At 41.4% G+C, this 15,071-nt stretch overlaps 1 protein-coding gene and 1 long non-coding RNA gene across 3 annotated transcripts in view; one reads left to right on the forward strand and one right to left on the reverse strand.

Annotated features, from left to right (window-relative positions):
• Positions 1-257: 257 nt before the first annotated feature.
• The window catches only part of AP1G1 (adaptor related protein complex 1 subunit gamma 1), a 31,298-nt gene continuing 16,484 nt past the window's right edge, over positions 258-15,071 (forward strand). For both annotated transcript variants that reach the window (XM_064670473.1, XM_064670472.1), the window contains exons 1-10: positions 258-458; positions 4,779-4,903; positions 7,114-7,255; positions 8,494-8,590; positions 9,452-9,528; positions 11,677-11,772; positions 12,270-12,350; positions 12,599-12,697; positions 13,102-13,157; positions 14,006-14,119. In XM_064670473.1, the coding sequence (XP_064526543.1) occupies positions 258-458; positions 4,779-4,903; positions 7,114-7,255; positions 8,494-8,590; positions 9,452-9,528; positions 11,677-11,772; positions 12,270-12,350; positions 12,599-12,697; positions 13,102-13,157; positions 14,006-14,119 (1,088 nt within the window). The remainder of the gene's footprint in view (positions 459-4,778; positions 4,904-7,113; positions 7,256-8,493; positions 8,591-9,451; positions 9,529-11,676; positions 11,773-12,269; positions 12,351-12,598; positions 12,698-13,101; positions 13,158-14,005; positions 14,120-15,071) is intronic.
• The window catches only part of LOC135421789 (uncharacterized), a 29,927-nt gene continuing 17,613 nt past the window's right edge, over positions 2,758-15,071 (reverse strand). The window contains exon 2 of the long non-coding RNA XR_010434190.1: positions 2,758-5,328. This is a non-coding gene — a long non-coding RNA (uncharacterized LOC135421789). The remainder of the gene's footprint in view (positions 5,329-15,071) is intronic.

Genomic DNA, 15,071 nt, shown 5'->3' on the forward strand with positions numbered 1-15,071 from the left:
GGGGAGTCATGTTCTATTCATTTGACAGGTGGCTCAAATCACAGCAATTCCCATTTCTAATGTTCTGGAAAAGCAAATGTGAGGTACAATGAATTCCTCATGTTCTCAAGTTTACTTTTAACCATGCTATGTTTTCTTCATTCTTTTACTTATATACTGGTAGGGTAAGAAATAAAAAAAATACGCAGCAGTATGAGAACAGCATGAAGCCTTTAGGTACAGTACCAGTTTTACAGACCTCTTTCTTCTCCCAGAGGATGCCAGCCCCCATCAGACTGCGGGAGTTGATCCGGACCATCCGGACAGCAAGAACCCAGGCAGAAGAGCGTGAGATGATCCAAAAGGAATGTGCTGCTATCCGGTCGTCCTTCCGAGAGGAAGATAACACATACCGATGCAGGAACGTGGCAAAGCTGCTGTATATGCACATGCTGGGATATCCTGCACATTTCGGACAGGTAGGTCAGAATTCAGTGCCCTCTGTGCATATGCCAGTCTGCCTTCTGGTTTTGGGCACGTTGACTTGTTCAGAGCATTCCTGCGTGCGGTTTTGCTTTGTTCCTTTGGGATGTTTTGAGGTGTGTTTTCATGTATGATCTGCACTTCGATCAGTTAGTTTTGACTTTGTTAGTGATATCTGCTGTTTGGGGACTTAATGTATTTTGTTTTGAAACTTAGTCTGCTTTTGCCATACTGTCTCCCACCTCACCGCTTGTGTTTCTGCAGAGCAGTGGTGCTTAAACCACAGTCCAAGACAGAGATATTTTTAGATGGGTTCAGAACAGCACTTTGGATTTTTATCTCTGGTGGAAAATACCAGATACTTCAAAGGAGTTTCTATACCCTTTTCCTTCTAAAGCAGACAAGAGCTGGTGTGTTCCCAGCAATCAGAAGTTGTGTTCCTTAACCATCTTAGTGAGGTGACATGGAGAATGCAGGTATGAGTTTTCCATCTCTTGGCTTATTTTTGATGTGCTATTTTTGACACAGATTGTGGAAAAGGGAGATAAGAAGATGAAAGTTCTTGATCTACAAGTTCTTGACAGGGTTAGCTTTGCTCAGTCTTTGGGGCACGATCTGTTTTGCTTAGAAGTCAGTAAGTGTCCTGTTAGTGGTAATGTAACCTAGGTCTTCAGTAAAGTTGCAGTCAGTCAGATCGTTGTATCCCTTCAAGTAACTTCATGTCTTGTGAGTCTATCTGTTCATGATTGGATTTACCAATCCTGATATGTATCACTGAAACAGTAAACTCAAACTAGTGAAATCAAAATGCAAATAGTGTTAGGGAGTGAGCGTGGGCTGTGCTTTTCCATATAAAGTGCATCATCTTACTTCTGTATCGTTGGATTCTTCCCTCAGGATAATGAATTGTTGAGTAAGAGCAAGTGAATTTGTGCATTATTATGTCTTTAATGCTTTTCATAGCCAGGCTCCCTGGTCCAAGAGAGAAACTTCCTGTCACAAAAATTAAGGCTTAAGTATCTTAAAACTGTAAGAATAATGATAAGTGTTACAGATAAGCATCATTGAGAATTTCTCTGTTTGGTCTATGTTACAAACATGTTTAAATTTCATTCTTTTGTTTTGTTACTCAAGTATTTAATGCCATTCGCTTAAGAGTTGGACTCAATGATCCTTGTGGGTCCCTTCCAACTCAGTATATTTTGTGATTCTGTAATATATAGAAGATTAGATCAGATATCTAGTAACTTGCAGTTTCTGCTTTGGTCAGTAGTGGTAAATTCACTCTCAGTGAAAGAAGGATAAAGCAGATTTTTCAATATCTGTTGTTGCCAGGATTGCTACATCTCAAGAAGAAGCATCTATTCTGACTGTTTTGGGAGCAGGGCACTTCATTCGATGCCCTTGGTTGTCATGGAGTTTATCAGCTGCACTTTCAGAAAGGCTCCTTCAGGAACCACTTTTCAGTACCCCAGTGCTGAAAAGGGGTTTTAACAAGTGTTCTCCAAGTGAGTGACTTAGAGACCTTCACATGTCCTCAATGCTTATTACTGGAAGGAATCTTTCAAGATGGTGCTGTTGTGTAGGAGGAGTGTGGTTTGTGTGAGCTGGGGACCTGTTGAGGACACATGCTGTTCCAGCAGTGGAGTGGAGCAGAGAGACAGTCCTGCGTTGTAGACAGGAAGCTTCTGAGAGTGACAAGATAAATACGCAGGACAGATGTTTTGGTGAAAAACAGGAGAGCCACAAGTGGTGATAGTCTCTCTTAAGGCTGTAAGCAGCCTGCAGCTAACAGTGTGGGTGGGGTAACCAGGAGTGAATGGTCAGTATTGTTCTTTCCGAGCCAGGGATCCTCAGCTTTCACCCAGGATATCTTGTACACAAAGACAAGCATGAGCAAACTGTCTCCTGAGCATGTGCAAAGGCCATTTGTGCAAGTTCAGAAGTTGTCAGACAGCCCAGACAAATGGTCAAATAACGTTACTATTGTCATTGTGTCTGTTTGCAAAAAAATTGTAGTTGGTAGAGTGGTTATGTCAGTAAAAGTTGGGTAAGTTGTAGTCTTGTTACATGCCAGTACTGTATTAGCTTTGCTAATGTATCTGTTACAGTACTGATGTAGCAGATTTTAATTGTTCCTTTGAATGAAATGGATATAACAGTATCAAGATTTTTTCCACTAATTGACCTAGTAAGAGCTTCAGCTGATCATGTTTCTTAGCGTTGCTGTGCATGTATCTAGTTTGCATGTATTTATATACAAGTAAAGCAAGAATTCATCAGCCTTTCATGGGGTAAACTTCACTAATATCTTTTAAATTCAAAAGTACTTGAAATATATCTTAGAGTATCTGTTGCAGTCATCAGTTTTCTTATGTTCTTCCTCAGTCATTCATCTTCTGCCTTTGTTGGCTCTCATACTGTAGCTTAGATGTCATCAATTTTACATTGCATTTTTGCAGAGGATTGTATAAGAAAGTATCTTGTAAAGCCAGGAAAAAAAGTTGATTCACAGGTGCATTATTCTCTTACAGAAAGCACAGGAAAGATGAGAGCTCGATATCTAGTGTTCTGTACCTTATCCCTGGTTGATCTTACCCATTTGTGCAAATTCAGTTATCTTTGTGCATGACTGGTCTTATTGTTCAGAGGTGTTTATTCTAGGTTTTCATCCCCTTTAAACCTAGCAAACTGAACTTGCTTGCTTTCAAGCTTTTTCTTACTGGTTTGTCACCCTGCACTAGCTGGGCGTTCGCACATGACAACAACTTGCCCAGTTGAGTGTGTGTTCTGATGCCACATGGTTGTGAGAACTTAGCAGTGATGAGGCCATAGCACTTTCTATGGTGCTTCAACTTTCATTTTCTTACCAGTGTCCTGTGCAACTTCCCCCTTGTGATGTGTGTGCTTCTTGCATCTCTCCTGTGCCCGTTGCCCTGTTCAAGCTTCCGTCTAGCTGGGGCCGTGAATCCCTTTTCCCAACACCCTGTATCTCTGCCTGTGCATGCCTCCTTTACTTCCTTTGCAATGGATCTGTTGCCAGCTCTGTCTGACCCCTCCTCAAACTCATCATGTACACCTACTTGCTGCCCCAGCTAGTTTGTAAAGCAGACTTACAGGAACTGTTTGTGAGGGAGAGGTCTTTACTTTCCTGTCTGGAAAGTAGATGTTGATTATACTTGGTTAGTTTTCTGTTATAGAAAAATATTTTGGTGCATAGTAATGTCAGAATATCTCTGTTTTGGTTTGGGTTGTTTGTTTTTTTTTTTTTCAGTGCTAAGTTTAAAAATGGGTTAGCAATTAAATTCTTAATCAGCAGAGTGCAAGTGGCAGCTATGTGTGTTGTTTTTGGGATTTCCTCTATGCTATTGGACACAGTTGCTGTTTCTACACAGTGAAGGGAAGTTTGTAGTGGCTACAGTGCACGTGATTTTAGTAGACTTCTGGTGTTCCAGCAGAGATTAAAGAGCAATGCAGAAACTTAACTATCTCTGACAGTCTCTGGTTTACCTAGGTAGCAAGTGAGTTACAGATCATAATAACAAAACTTGTTTTTAGAATCATAGAATCCTAGAATGGTCTGAGTTGAAAGGGACCGTAAAGGTCGTCTAGTTCCAACTGCCATGGGTAGGGACACCTTCTACTAGACCAGGTTGCTCCAAGCCCCGTCCAACCTGGCCTTGAACACTTCAAGGGGTGGAGCAGCCACAGCTTCTATGGGGAACCTGTGCCAGGGCCTGAGCACCCTCACAGGCAAGAATTTCTTCCTAATAACTAACCTAAACCTGCTCTTTTTTCATTTGAAGCCATTGCCTCTTTTCCTATCACTACATGCCCTTGTTTTGCCAACTTACAGAGCATTGATCCTCTCTCTGGTAGATAAATAGAGGCTCTTAAGTCTGGTTCAGAAGTTTCTGGTGCAGAGTCAACAAAATCTAGATTTCTAGATCTTTACAATTTTGTTTTTAGTGATGGATCTATGATCTCTATCAATATGTTATCGTTTACTTTTGTGATGTGACATAAACCCACATATCTAGTATGTCTGAGGTCATGGAAGGCCAACAGTGTCTGACCAAGACACAGGAGCTGCTAGTGACCTTCCTGCTGGCTTGCTGGGAACTTTGGGCAGGTCATTTAACTTTTCTTGGTTTTCCACATCACCAAAATGGGAATCAAATACACTTTCAACAATGCATTCCAAGAGACCTATATTAGTATGCATCAAAATTCAAACTGTTTCTCCTCTAGCTAAGAAGTAGTTTTAAGCTAATTGTCTTTTTTTTTTTTCCTCTTTTTTCTTTTTTTTTTTCCAGTTGGAGTGCCTCAAGCTCATTGCCTCTCAGAAATTCACAGACAAGCGCATTGGGTATTTAGGTGCCATGTTGCTGCTGGATGAGAGACAGGATGTCCATCTTCTTATGACCAATTGCATCAAGAAGTAAGGGTACCACCTCTCTCTCCATCAACACATGCTCTGAGGTTTCAGGATCAGGAAGTACACTCCTGACAGTGATGTTTTGAGTACTTCAGGTTTTTTTCCCCTTGTATTAGAAAACTGGTATCTTCAATTTGTTGTATGCCATTGACCTTAATAAGGCTGTTGTAGTGTTGCACTGTATTGGATGATCCTGCTTCCTTAGTGGGAAGAGAATATAAAATTGCATTGGTTTGGAAGAGGCATATGTAGAAAGCAACACATATTGTCCTGTGTTTGTTTGCTTCTGCTGACGAGCTCTGGAGAGTCGTCAAGGAGCAAGGTTGTGTATCTTACTTTCTCTTTAGGGTTGCCCTGACAGTCCTGATGAATGGTTTTCCTTGGAAGCAGGGCAGCAACTTGGGATGTACTGTCTGTGTGTCATTTTGCTGAAATGAGACAAGAAGGGATGGGAATTAATTTTTTTTTAACACTTTTCTTCTCTCAGCAAAACGATTTTAAACTGGGACTTTTCTACATCTTAGTATAGTAAATGACAATTAGTGTGTTTCCAGTAACGTTACTTTCAAGATGGATGGGAGCAGGAGTGGAACAGCTGGGTTCTGGGTGACTTACCCAAAGGCCTGTTTGGTTGTGTGGAGTGTGTCTGTTTTTATTATGATTTACTTTTAGCACATAAGCCTCTCATATATGAGCAAGTAAAGCACTGATCTTCACTTAGACTGTGGCCTCAAAGTGCTTGGAAAGAAACTTGACAAAACTGCAGGCCTGAGGATCTGCTAACTTTGGCCCCAGTGTCCAGGAGATAAAAGATGTTTGTGTAAAGATCTTCCACTGAAATGCCATACCTATGAGGCTCTTCCGTTAGAACCAGGCTGCAGGTTAACACCTTTTGATTGTTTATACTGCAGTGAATTTGATAAGGGTGTTGTGAGTTTGAACGGGGAATGGGTCAGGCTGAAGCTGAGCAAAAATGGTGGAGAGCTTCCTACTACCTCCCTGGGTTGTTTATTGATTTCTCCTTTGGCTTTCTGTATCTACCACTTTGTCTTGCTTTTATCTAGACATTAAGGGATTTGATTTATGTCATTGTTTTTAATTATTTTATAGCAAGACCTAGATTTTTGATACAAAAGGGTGAGCACCCTCTTGAAGCAGGTACTTGCTATACACACAGCTTTATGTAGCTGCCAAAAATTTGTTAAAGGAAGGAAACAAAAGACCAACCCATTTAGTAGCATGTGCTGTCTGTTCCTTCATCCGCACGTTGCCATAACTACTTGGTGTTACAACCAGGATACTGTTCTCTCTCTGTTCTGCACCTCCTGTGTGTTGGGTTACCCACCACTGGTTTCCCTGGCTCTTCCATGGTGCAGTCCCCAGCTCCCCTTGCCTACCAAGCCAGAAGCTATATTTTTTACTTTCTTCAGCATTGAATCCTGGGTGCTGTGGCAACATGAGTACCAAACATAGATGGAGAAGTAGTGTGCAAACAGGTTTTAAAGGCTGTTGGGATTGCCGTGTGGAACCTATATGTTGTCTTGTGCTTAGTGTGACATTGGTACTTGGCCTCATGAATAGTATCTCCTGTTAGGTGGTTTAACTTCTTATTAACCACTTTTCACAACTTCCTTAGGCATATGAATAGGAAGAATTGCTGAACAGAATTCCTGTATGGTTTATTTTCAGGGTGTGTGAGTGGTGGGGTTTGCGGCTTTTGGTCAGGATAGCGGATACTTTTACGTAGATTCTTCTATCCTGTTTGGTTTGTAAATGCAGGAGCTAAAGTCTGTCTTAGAACATGTTTCATATGGGACAGCCCACAGAGTCACTGCAGGTCTGTACTTCATGTTAATTTCTTTTCTGCACTCAAGTTCCAAAATACAGTGTTTTGGTTTTAGAAGTTTTAATGGAATTCTGTGTGGTCTTCCTTCTTCTCAGCTCAATCCCTGGATACCCACCTGATAGTTGAGCCAAGTATTTTATCTTTTTAATTGAGGATTCTAAGTAGAAGTAGTAGCAAACCCTGTGGTACATGCACTCAAAGCTGCTATTGTTCCCAAATTGTGCTCCCACATAGCTGAGAATCTGGAAGGTTCTTTTGGGCCATGAGTGCAGCTGGTTAGATGACTGTAGCTATAGATGCCTTTTTTTGTGTGTTGTTCAGTTTCTCTGTGTGCATGCTGATTGACTTTTTTTGTTCTCCTTTACAGTGACCTTAATCACAGCACACAGTATGTGCAGGGGCTGGCACTCTGTACTCTTGGCTGCATGGGCTCCTCAGAAATGTGCAGAGACCTTGCAGGAGAGGTGGAAAAGCTCCTCAAAACTTCCAACTCCTACTTGAGGAAGAAGGTACTTCAGGAAACTTTTGAATACTTTTTTATGTGGATTAAAAGGCAAGATTGATTGAATACCCTGGTAATATATGGAATATTAGATGACTGAGATGACAGTGGCTGAATATTTTCCCATTGTGCAAGACAGAGCTCAACACTCCCTGTCTGTCGATAGCAGGAATGTGTGTAAGCCTCTAAAAGACAGGCCTCCAATGGGTGAGACAGTTGTTTGTATTTTTGTACTCTCATTCCTAAAGTTATTGATGGTAATGTGAACACCTGACCCTCCGCAGACATTACCCCCAAACTCATGGTCATCAGTTTTATTTCTTGACAGATAAGTCCAGAGAAACTTTAATTATTAGCAGTGCAGACTGGTATCTGAAGATTTGGACCTATTTGGTGTCTTCTGTTGATGATGGTGGTGACAGTAGTAAGAGAGCTAGAAAGGTTAAGGTCTTGAAATGTGAAAACACAAATTTTCTTGTTTCTGCAGCAAATGTGCCATAACATCTGCAGAGTGTGATCACCCTCCTTCTTCTAGATTTATTTACTGATAAATTTTGGGAAGAGTGCGGAGCTGTAAGATTTAGGAAGAGGTGCATTGTTACTTCTTTGTCTAGTGCTGGATCTAGAGAGAGATTGGAGAGAAAGCAAAGCTAAGAGGTATTGCTGTATTCTGGGAAGAGGCCCTTAGTGCAATTCTCAAGCAGCTGCAAAGAATAGTTTTTCCTGTTGCTTTGGCATCCTAGAAAAAAGAGGCTTTTTTTTTCTCTCCAAAAAACCCTGAAAGTATACTTTTGTTTCTCATAGCACCCATCACCTACAGGAGGAAGTTATTTTGTGGGGAGGGAGATGATATTCAAGGGAAAGTAAATGAGCCATAATTTGACATAAGTTCAATTATTTGCTTCCAATGCATTGTCTCTTCCCTAGCAATAGGAAGACAGGCTGAAGTAGCCCTGTTAAAGGCAGAGTTGCTTTGCAGACAGTAGAACTTCTGATGTGAATAATGTAGAAGTGAACCATTGCTAGTGGGAGTATTAGCTTGTAGCTCAGTGCTCCTGCACCCCAATTCATGGTAGTTTTATTGAACATTCTTCTATGATGCTGTTTAGTGAAAAAATTTACCATAAACTTTCCAGACCTTTGTGTATCATGAAGTCTGTGACAGTTCCCACTATGGCAGACGTTCTCAGAAGGGGTATTGTTGTCATTGCAGTCTATACTAACTGAGGTGTTTTTCCTATCCAGGCAGCCCTGTGTGCTGTTCATGTCATCAGAAAGGTGCCTGAACTCATGGAGATGTTCCTGCCAGCCACCAAAAACTTGCTGAATGAGAAGAACCATGGTAATAGCTGAGAGAGTACTTAGGAGGGCTAGACCATTCTCTACAGGATGGTGCACTCGCTACCTAAGCCTTTAGTTTGGAGGGAACTTTTGAGGTCTATTTGCATGATTTGTTTCTTCCCATTTCTATGCAATGAAAACAAATGTCATTCAGAAGGAAGGGATGTGTAGGATTCTGCTAGTCAGCAGGACTTTTACATGGCATAGGTGAGAAAAGGAACTCTCTTGCTGTGTTTTGATACACTTCAGAGTAGTGGGTGAAATGGGAAAGTTTGGGATTTTTATCCAATACACTGCCTAAAGTGACTCTAAAGTGCAGTTTTTAGGTTTGGTTGGGGTTTTTTTTTTGTGTAGTCTTTCTCTAGATGGAGTTCTGAGACTGTCTGAGGAATGCCCAGTCCAGGTCACATAAGGTCAGCTAGGCTACCTAAATCAGAAGAGAAAATCAGGAAGTATGAGAAACCCAACATCCACAATGCCATTGACACATTGTCCTTCTGGAGTCTTTTGTTTGTACAGAACTGTAGAGTGGTAGGATTTAGAAGGGTCCTTAGGGGTCACGTAGCCCATGTCTGTTACTGTATGTTTAGTTTATGGAAATTTCTGCAGAGCAAGTCCAGTTTCCCTCCTCCTTTGACCTTTAGTTACAGATCTAAGACATGAGCACATTGCTATCTGCCTCCCCTTGGGCACAGCTGCAATCACAAATACCTGTAGTGGTAGATACACTACAGGTTGAATTCAAGAATACTATGTTTTTAATGATTTCCTGTTGTTTTCTTATGATCTTTGTCACGTGTCTGGAGCCAATGGAGTTATGTTAAATGTAGATATGTTTTTCTTTTCCCCACCTCACGTTTAGGTGTTCTTCACACATCAGTTGTCCTTCTCACAGAGATGTGTGAGAGAAGCCCAGACATGCTTGCACACTTTAGAAAGGTAAGTGTGAACTGGTAATATTGCAGAATTAATATTCATGGCCTTTTAATAAAATCCTTACAAGTCTTTGGGTGTAGACTTTAATGATACTGTCTGCTTGTTATCTAAATTTTTTTAAAAAGGTATTAAATGTGTGAATCTTGTGTGTATCTAGCCTAATCTCCTTCAGTAAGTTGGGTAAATTACAGAACATCAGTCTTAAGATTGTGCAGTATAAAACATCCTGAAGTTAGATTTGAAGTGTTGCCTTTGATGGTCCCTTAGGGTTTTTTCCAGTCTTTGTATCTAATTGCATAGTGACACTATAATCACAAATGTAGCAAACATAAAGAGACAAAGATGAAAAACCAAAGCTTATGCCAATACCTAAATGCCTTAACCACAGCCACACAATTGTATAAACTCAGGTCAAAAATACCCATGAGAGTGCTATAGATACCTCATGTCTGATTCAGGCTGTACTACATCATTTTCCATTTTAACTTAAGGGTTTGAGAGTCAGTGTCACTCTTCCTCCTCTGGTTAGGAATGTTTGCTTCCCACCACCCCCCGGACTTCATTTTTTGCTATAATTTGCTGAGAATATTATTGCTGTGTGAAAGACTACCAATAGAAGGGCATCTTAAAATTGCCTTGATTGTCATTTTGACTCCTTGGTCAAAGAAGGAGAAACTGAACAAAGCTGGTAGAACAGAACTGGCCATTTGCTCCTCTGAAAAGTCTTAAAGGGGTTTGTTTATTTGCATGCCCAGTTTACTGTTCTTGGCTTGTCTGTATCATTAGGAATTTCAAACTGTGCATCCTTTGGTGCATTTTCCCTTGCCCTGATTGCATATATCAAAGCAGGATTGAAACTCGGATGAGGTTCATTTTGCAGGTACCATCTCTGCTACTAATGCTCAGTTAAGATGATAGATATGGGAAAAGAAGGAAGAGCTGAGTCCACAAAATTTAGTTACTAGGTACATTGTTTCTAGCTATTTCTTATGGTTGTTTATGCTGTGAATGGTGCAACAGTGACCTGTGCCTAATGCTCGCTTTGTCTGTTTTGTCCCTTTTGTCTGTTTGGAATCCTGCTGAGTTAGAATGAAAAGGTAAGAGTTAATTTTTCTAGATGGTGCATGTTTGCCTTGAATCTGTAGATGTTTGTCCCTTGTGAGGCAGTGCCTGTTAATGACACATTTGTGATTGATGCTGCATGCTTAGATCAACTGTACTTGTCTAACGCTCTTTGTATGCTGATCTTGTCACTTAAACCTCTAGACCCATGGCAGCCCTGAATCTCAGTTGTGGCCTTCTCATCAGCCTGTTTTCCTCGCTCTCTCTCATTTGAGGAATACTTCAGGGAATTTTTTGTACCTGTACAAGCTGTAGCCCTGGACCTTCTTCGTTTCACAAACTTGGCTTTGTGTTTTGCCTGAATCATGGGGCAACCTTGGGTGATTCCCAAAAGGGAGCAGGACAGACAGGTGTTTAGCTGCCTCTAGGAGGCTGTAAAGCCTTACTGTGCTAAAAAGAGCTACCAAGTCCAGCTGCAGTGCTGATATTCTTCGTGGGTATAATTTGTACTCCAGAAGATGGGGGGGCAGCCCTCAACTGATCTCCAGGGCTGTAATGTTTCTCTCTGTTTGTCCTCAGTCCTGATAACTCTTGCATGTTGGAAGGCAAAGAAAATGTTCATCAGGGTTCTAGAAATGCTCTGCTTGTCTTTGTCTTGAGGGAAAATGTTGCAGCACCTTTTGATTTCCTCTTTAAGGCAGATATAGGAAATTCAGGGTTGCTTTTGTTTGTGTGTTTAGTTAAATGCATGTTTTCAGAGTAGTATATGTGTCCTGAAGAGCAAAGGTAGGAACAAAAAGAGACGATGGGGAATCTCAGCTGGTTTCCTTCTTGCACTGTACCACAAGTGTAGATTTAGTACTTTAAAGATACAATATGGTGCTCCAGTCCCAGCTTAACTGTATCTAGTTGTGCCTTAGCTAAGCTGTAAGTATTCATATAGCATCAGCTCTAGCTGTGCAGGTTGAACTTTGTGGAAGAATCCAGACTGACTTGCTTTCAAATACAAGATTTGTTCTTGGACCTGTGCTTCAGACCTGGAATTGGGGAAAGAACAACACTCTAATAGAACAACTCTCTTCTTCACAGCTTGTTCCCCAATTAGTTCGTATTCTGAAGAACCTTATCATGTCTGGATATTCACCAGAGCATGATGTGTCTGGGATCAGTGACCCCTTTTTGCAGGTAAGAACTGATGTAAAGTGACTGATAGCTTTAATTCTAGTACTGTGTTTTGAGCCTTAGGTGTGATGAGGTGGCGATCTCAGGGCAGCTGTGTTGATTTTAAGATTTTTGTGACTTCATTAGAGCTGATTGTGAAAATGCTCTTCATCTGCCCTAGTGAAAGACACCTGCCTTAGTTTAACCAGCAGTTGTAGTGCCTTACCCCACCCACGTCATGTGACAGAAGAGAGAAGCAGCAGCATGTGTTGGTCTCGCAAGGCTGTGCCTGGTAGTGAGGGGGCTCTGAATGGTTCTGGCTAGTGGGAAGAAAATGAGCACAACATAAGCGTGTTCTTATTGATAAAGGTCTTACTCAGGATAAGCATTTTGCTTAAGAATGGAAATCAGCAGCCTGTTTTGCTTCTTCACCACTCCTCATAAAATGTACTGGGCATTTCATGACCCATGTCAAGCACTGCCATCCAATGAGCTTTTCTTTCCTTTATTTTGTCAAATAGGTACGAATCCTGCGGTTACTAAGAATTTTAGGGAGAAATGATGATGATTCTAGTGAAGCAATGAATGATATACTTGCACAGGTGAGGTCTGAAAGGTTGATGAGCGGTTTAAACTCTCTCTTGGTTTTTTAATAATTTGGATTCAGCAGCTCTGGGGAGGATACAGCTGCTTGTCATGGTGGGTGGAATTTTGCTGAAAGAGATGCGTGTTCACAAATGTGATGCTGTTTGCTAGGGATTAGTTACTTTCACTGCTTGTTCTGCACAACAGCACAAAGGGGAACTGCTTTGCTTGTGTTGGAGTTGCTTATTTTGTTTCCTTTCTTCAGGTTGCCACTAACACAGAAACAAGTAAAAATGTGGGAAATGCCATTCTATATGAAACTGTGCTGACTATTATGGACATAAAATCTGAGAGTGGCCTGAGAGTAAGTTGCCTTTGCTATGGCCTGTGTTTTTTTCCTAGTATTGTGTGTTAGAGTAATTTGTTTGGAGGGCATGAAGCAAGGTTGTTTCACCCAAACACAGCTCTGCAGTTGACTCTAGATAAGACTGTAACCTTTTCAGAAAGTGGTGTTTGTTTTTGGTTTTGAGGTTTTTTAATAACAAAAATTAAAAAGCAGAACTTCCTGCAGACTGTGTTTCCTTGAGTGCAGGTGAGAGCCTGTGCTCGTGTTTCTTAGCTTCTCCTCTGCTTAGGCAGCTCTTGGAGTTCTTTTTGGCTAAGAACCACAATGGTAGTTTCGACATCTTGCCTTTAAGATCACCATGAGATGATGAAGATGACCAGCAGCCTTTTTAGATCACTGACCTTCCCTAACTCTTTCTGCAGGTCTTAGCCATTAACATCCTAGGCCGTTTCTTATTAAACAACGACAAAAATATTAGGTAAGTTGTACAAAGCATGTTTTGACAACACCCAGTTTAAAATGTGTGAGAAGCAATTACATAAAGATGATGCTGAGGTGGAGCTTTCCAGGAGACCCTGTTGGGATCACTGCTGTTGGGATTAGTGTGGCTGTCGAGCTTGCTGCTTTCTTGATGCATTCTTTTCTCTGCAAACTGTGGCCCTGCCCTTCTTAGTTGATAAGCCTGGGTGTATTATCTAATTCTTAACTTGTGGGTTTTAATCAGGTCCACCTTTTTTTCCAATAACCCGTGAATCCCCTGTGTTGTCCCAAGTAGTCTGTGGTGCAATTCAAATCGGAGATGGCATTGGAGATCTGACAAATTAGGCAAAGACTGTGCACTGGTGGAAACAAGGGAGTTCAGTTGCACTTTGGTCCCTCTTAACCTGGACATGGAATTGCTGTAACTGCTAGAATTGAGTCCCATCTCTACAGGCAGTTGGATATGGCAAATCATGATATGGGTCGCAGACTTCGGCCGTGGGAATTGTGACTCGTGCTAGTTTGAGTGTAAGATCCATGGATGTCTAATTTTTAATTGCCCTATTTTTCAAAATCTTTTTGAAGGCTGGACAGCTGATCTGAGCCCAGGAACTGGGGCAGGTGCTTGTCTAGGCAGTGGGGTGTTGTTAAGCACGTTACAGCTTAGTGTGGTAACTCACCTGTGAAGACAGGCCAGGCAGTCCCCTGGAGGATTTCCATTTGTTACTGAGTACAAGAGAATCCTGTTCTGTTGGAAAATAAGAACAAGTTTGGGACAGGGGCAGTGTCTGTGCACAGAAATCAAATGGCTGCTGACACACTGATGACTGTGTGTCCTTGTCGCAGATATGTAGCCCTGACGTCATTGTTGAAAACGGTGCAGACAGACCATAATGCAGTACAGCGACACAGAAGCACCATTGTGGACTGCCTGAAGGATCTGGATGTCTCCATTAAAAGGTAATCGAAGTCTCAGTGAAATAGACTCTCTAGGTTGACAGCCTATGGAAGGTGAGCAGGGCATAGGGGAAAATGACGATAATCCTGGGGAACTGTTAGTGAGATGAATGTGAAGATATAGTATGGTTTGTAATTCAAAGAAGGTAATGAAGGTGTTTCCTTCTTTGGAAAGCTGCTGTTACATTTCATGGGGAAAAAAAAAATTTTGTTTGCCTGAATTTTTCCAAAATGGAATCTCATTGGAGATCAGATTTGTGTGCTCTCAGTGAGATGGAAAGTCTCTGTACAGTATGGTCCTGATCAAATCTACTCTGATGTGTTCCACCTTGTTTTTCTTTCCCAGATGAACAGGCAGTGCCATGTTGTCATGAAACAGTGTTAAGTCATCCAAATAATGTATTCTAGATTAAATGGATTAGGCAGTGGTAGAATTGAGACTAAACTTGATTGTTCAAACAATTTGCTTACAAACTGCTTGCTGTTATCATATCCTTTTATCGTTCTTTGTGTTCATTTGTCATTTGAATAGTGGTATGTTGCTGCTTCTCTGGCCAATAGGAAAGCTTGCTATCATACTTCTCGCTACAGAAATACTTTTTGTCATATACTCAGTCTTAGCTTCTTCCTCTGTTTCTTCACCCAGAGGGTGGTTGGGCACTGGAGCAGGCTCCCCAGGACAGTGATCACAGCACCAAGCCTGACAGAGATCAAGAAGCATTTAGATGATACTCTCAGGCATATGGTGTAACTCTTGGGGATGGTCCTATGCAGGGCCAGGAGCTGGACTTGATGATCCTTGTGGGTCCTTTCCAACTCAGCATATTCTGTAATTCTGTGATTCTCATTACTTCAGTTATGTTCCTTTTACTCATAATAATACCTTTCTCCTGTTTCTGTCAGTCACTCATAGAAACTTTTGCCCTGCCTGTGTGGAATGCTGCTCTTCTAAATT

The sequence above is a fragment of the Pseudopipra pipra genome, chromosome 14 (genome assembly GCF_036250125.1).
Source record: "Pseudopipra pipra isolate bDixPip1 chromosome 14, bDixPip1.hap1, whole genome shotgun sequence".
NCBI classification, from domain to species: domain Eukaryota; kingdom Metazoa; phylum Chordata; class Aves; order Passeriformes; family Pipridae; genus Pseudopipra; species Pseudopipra pipra.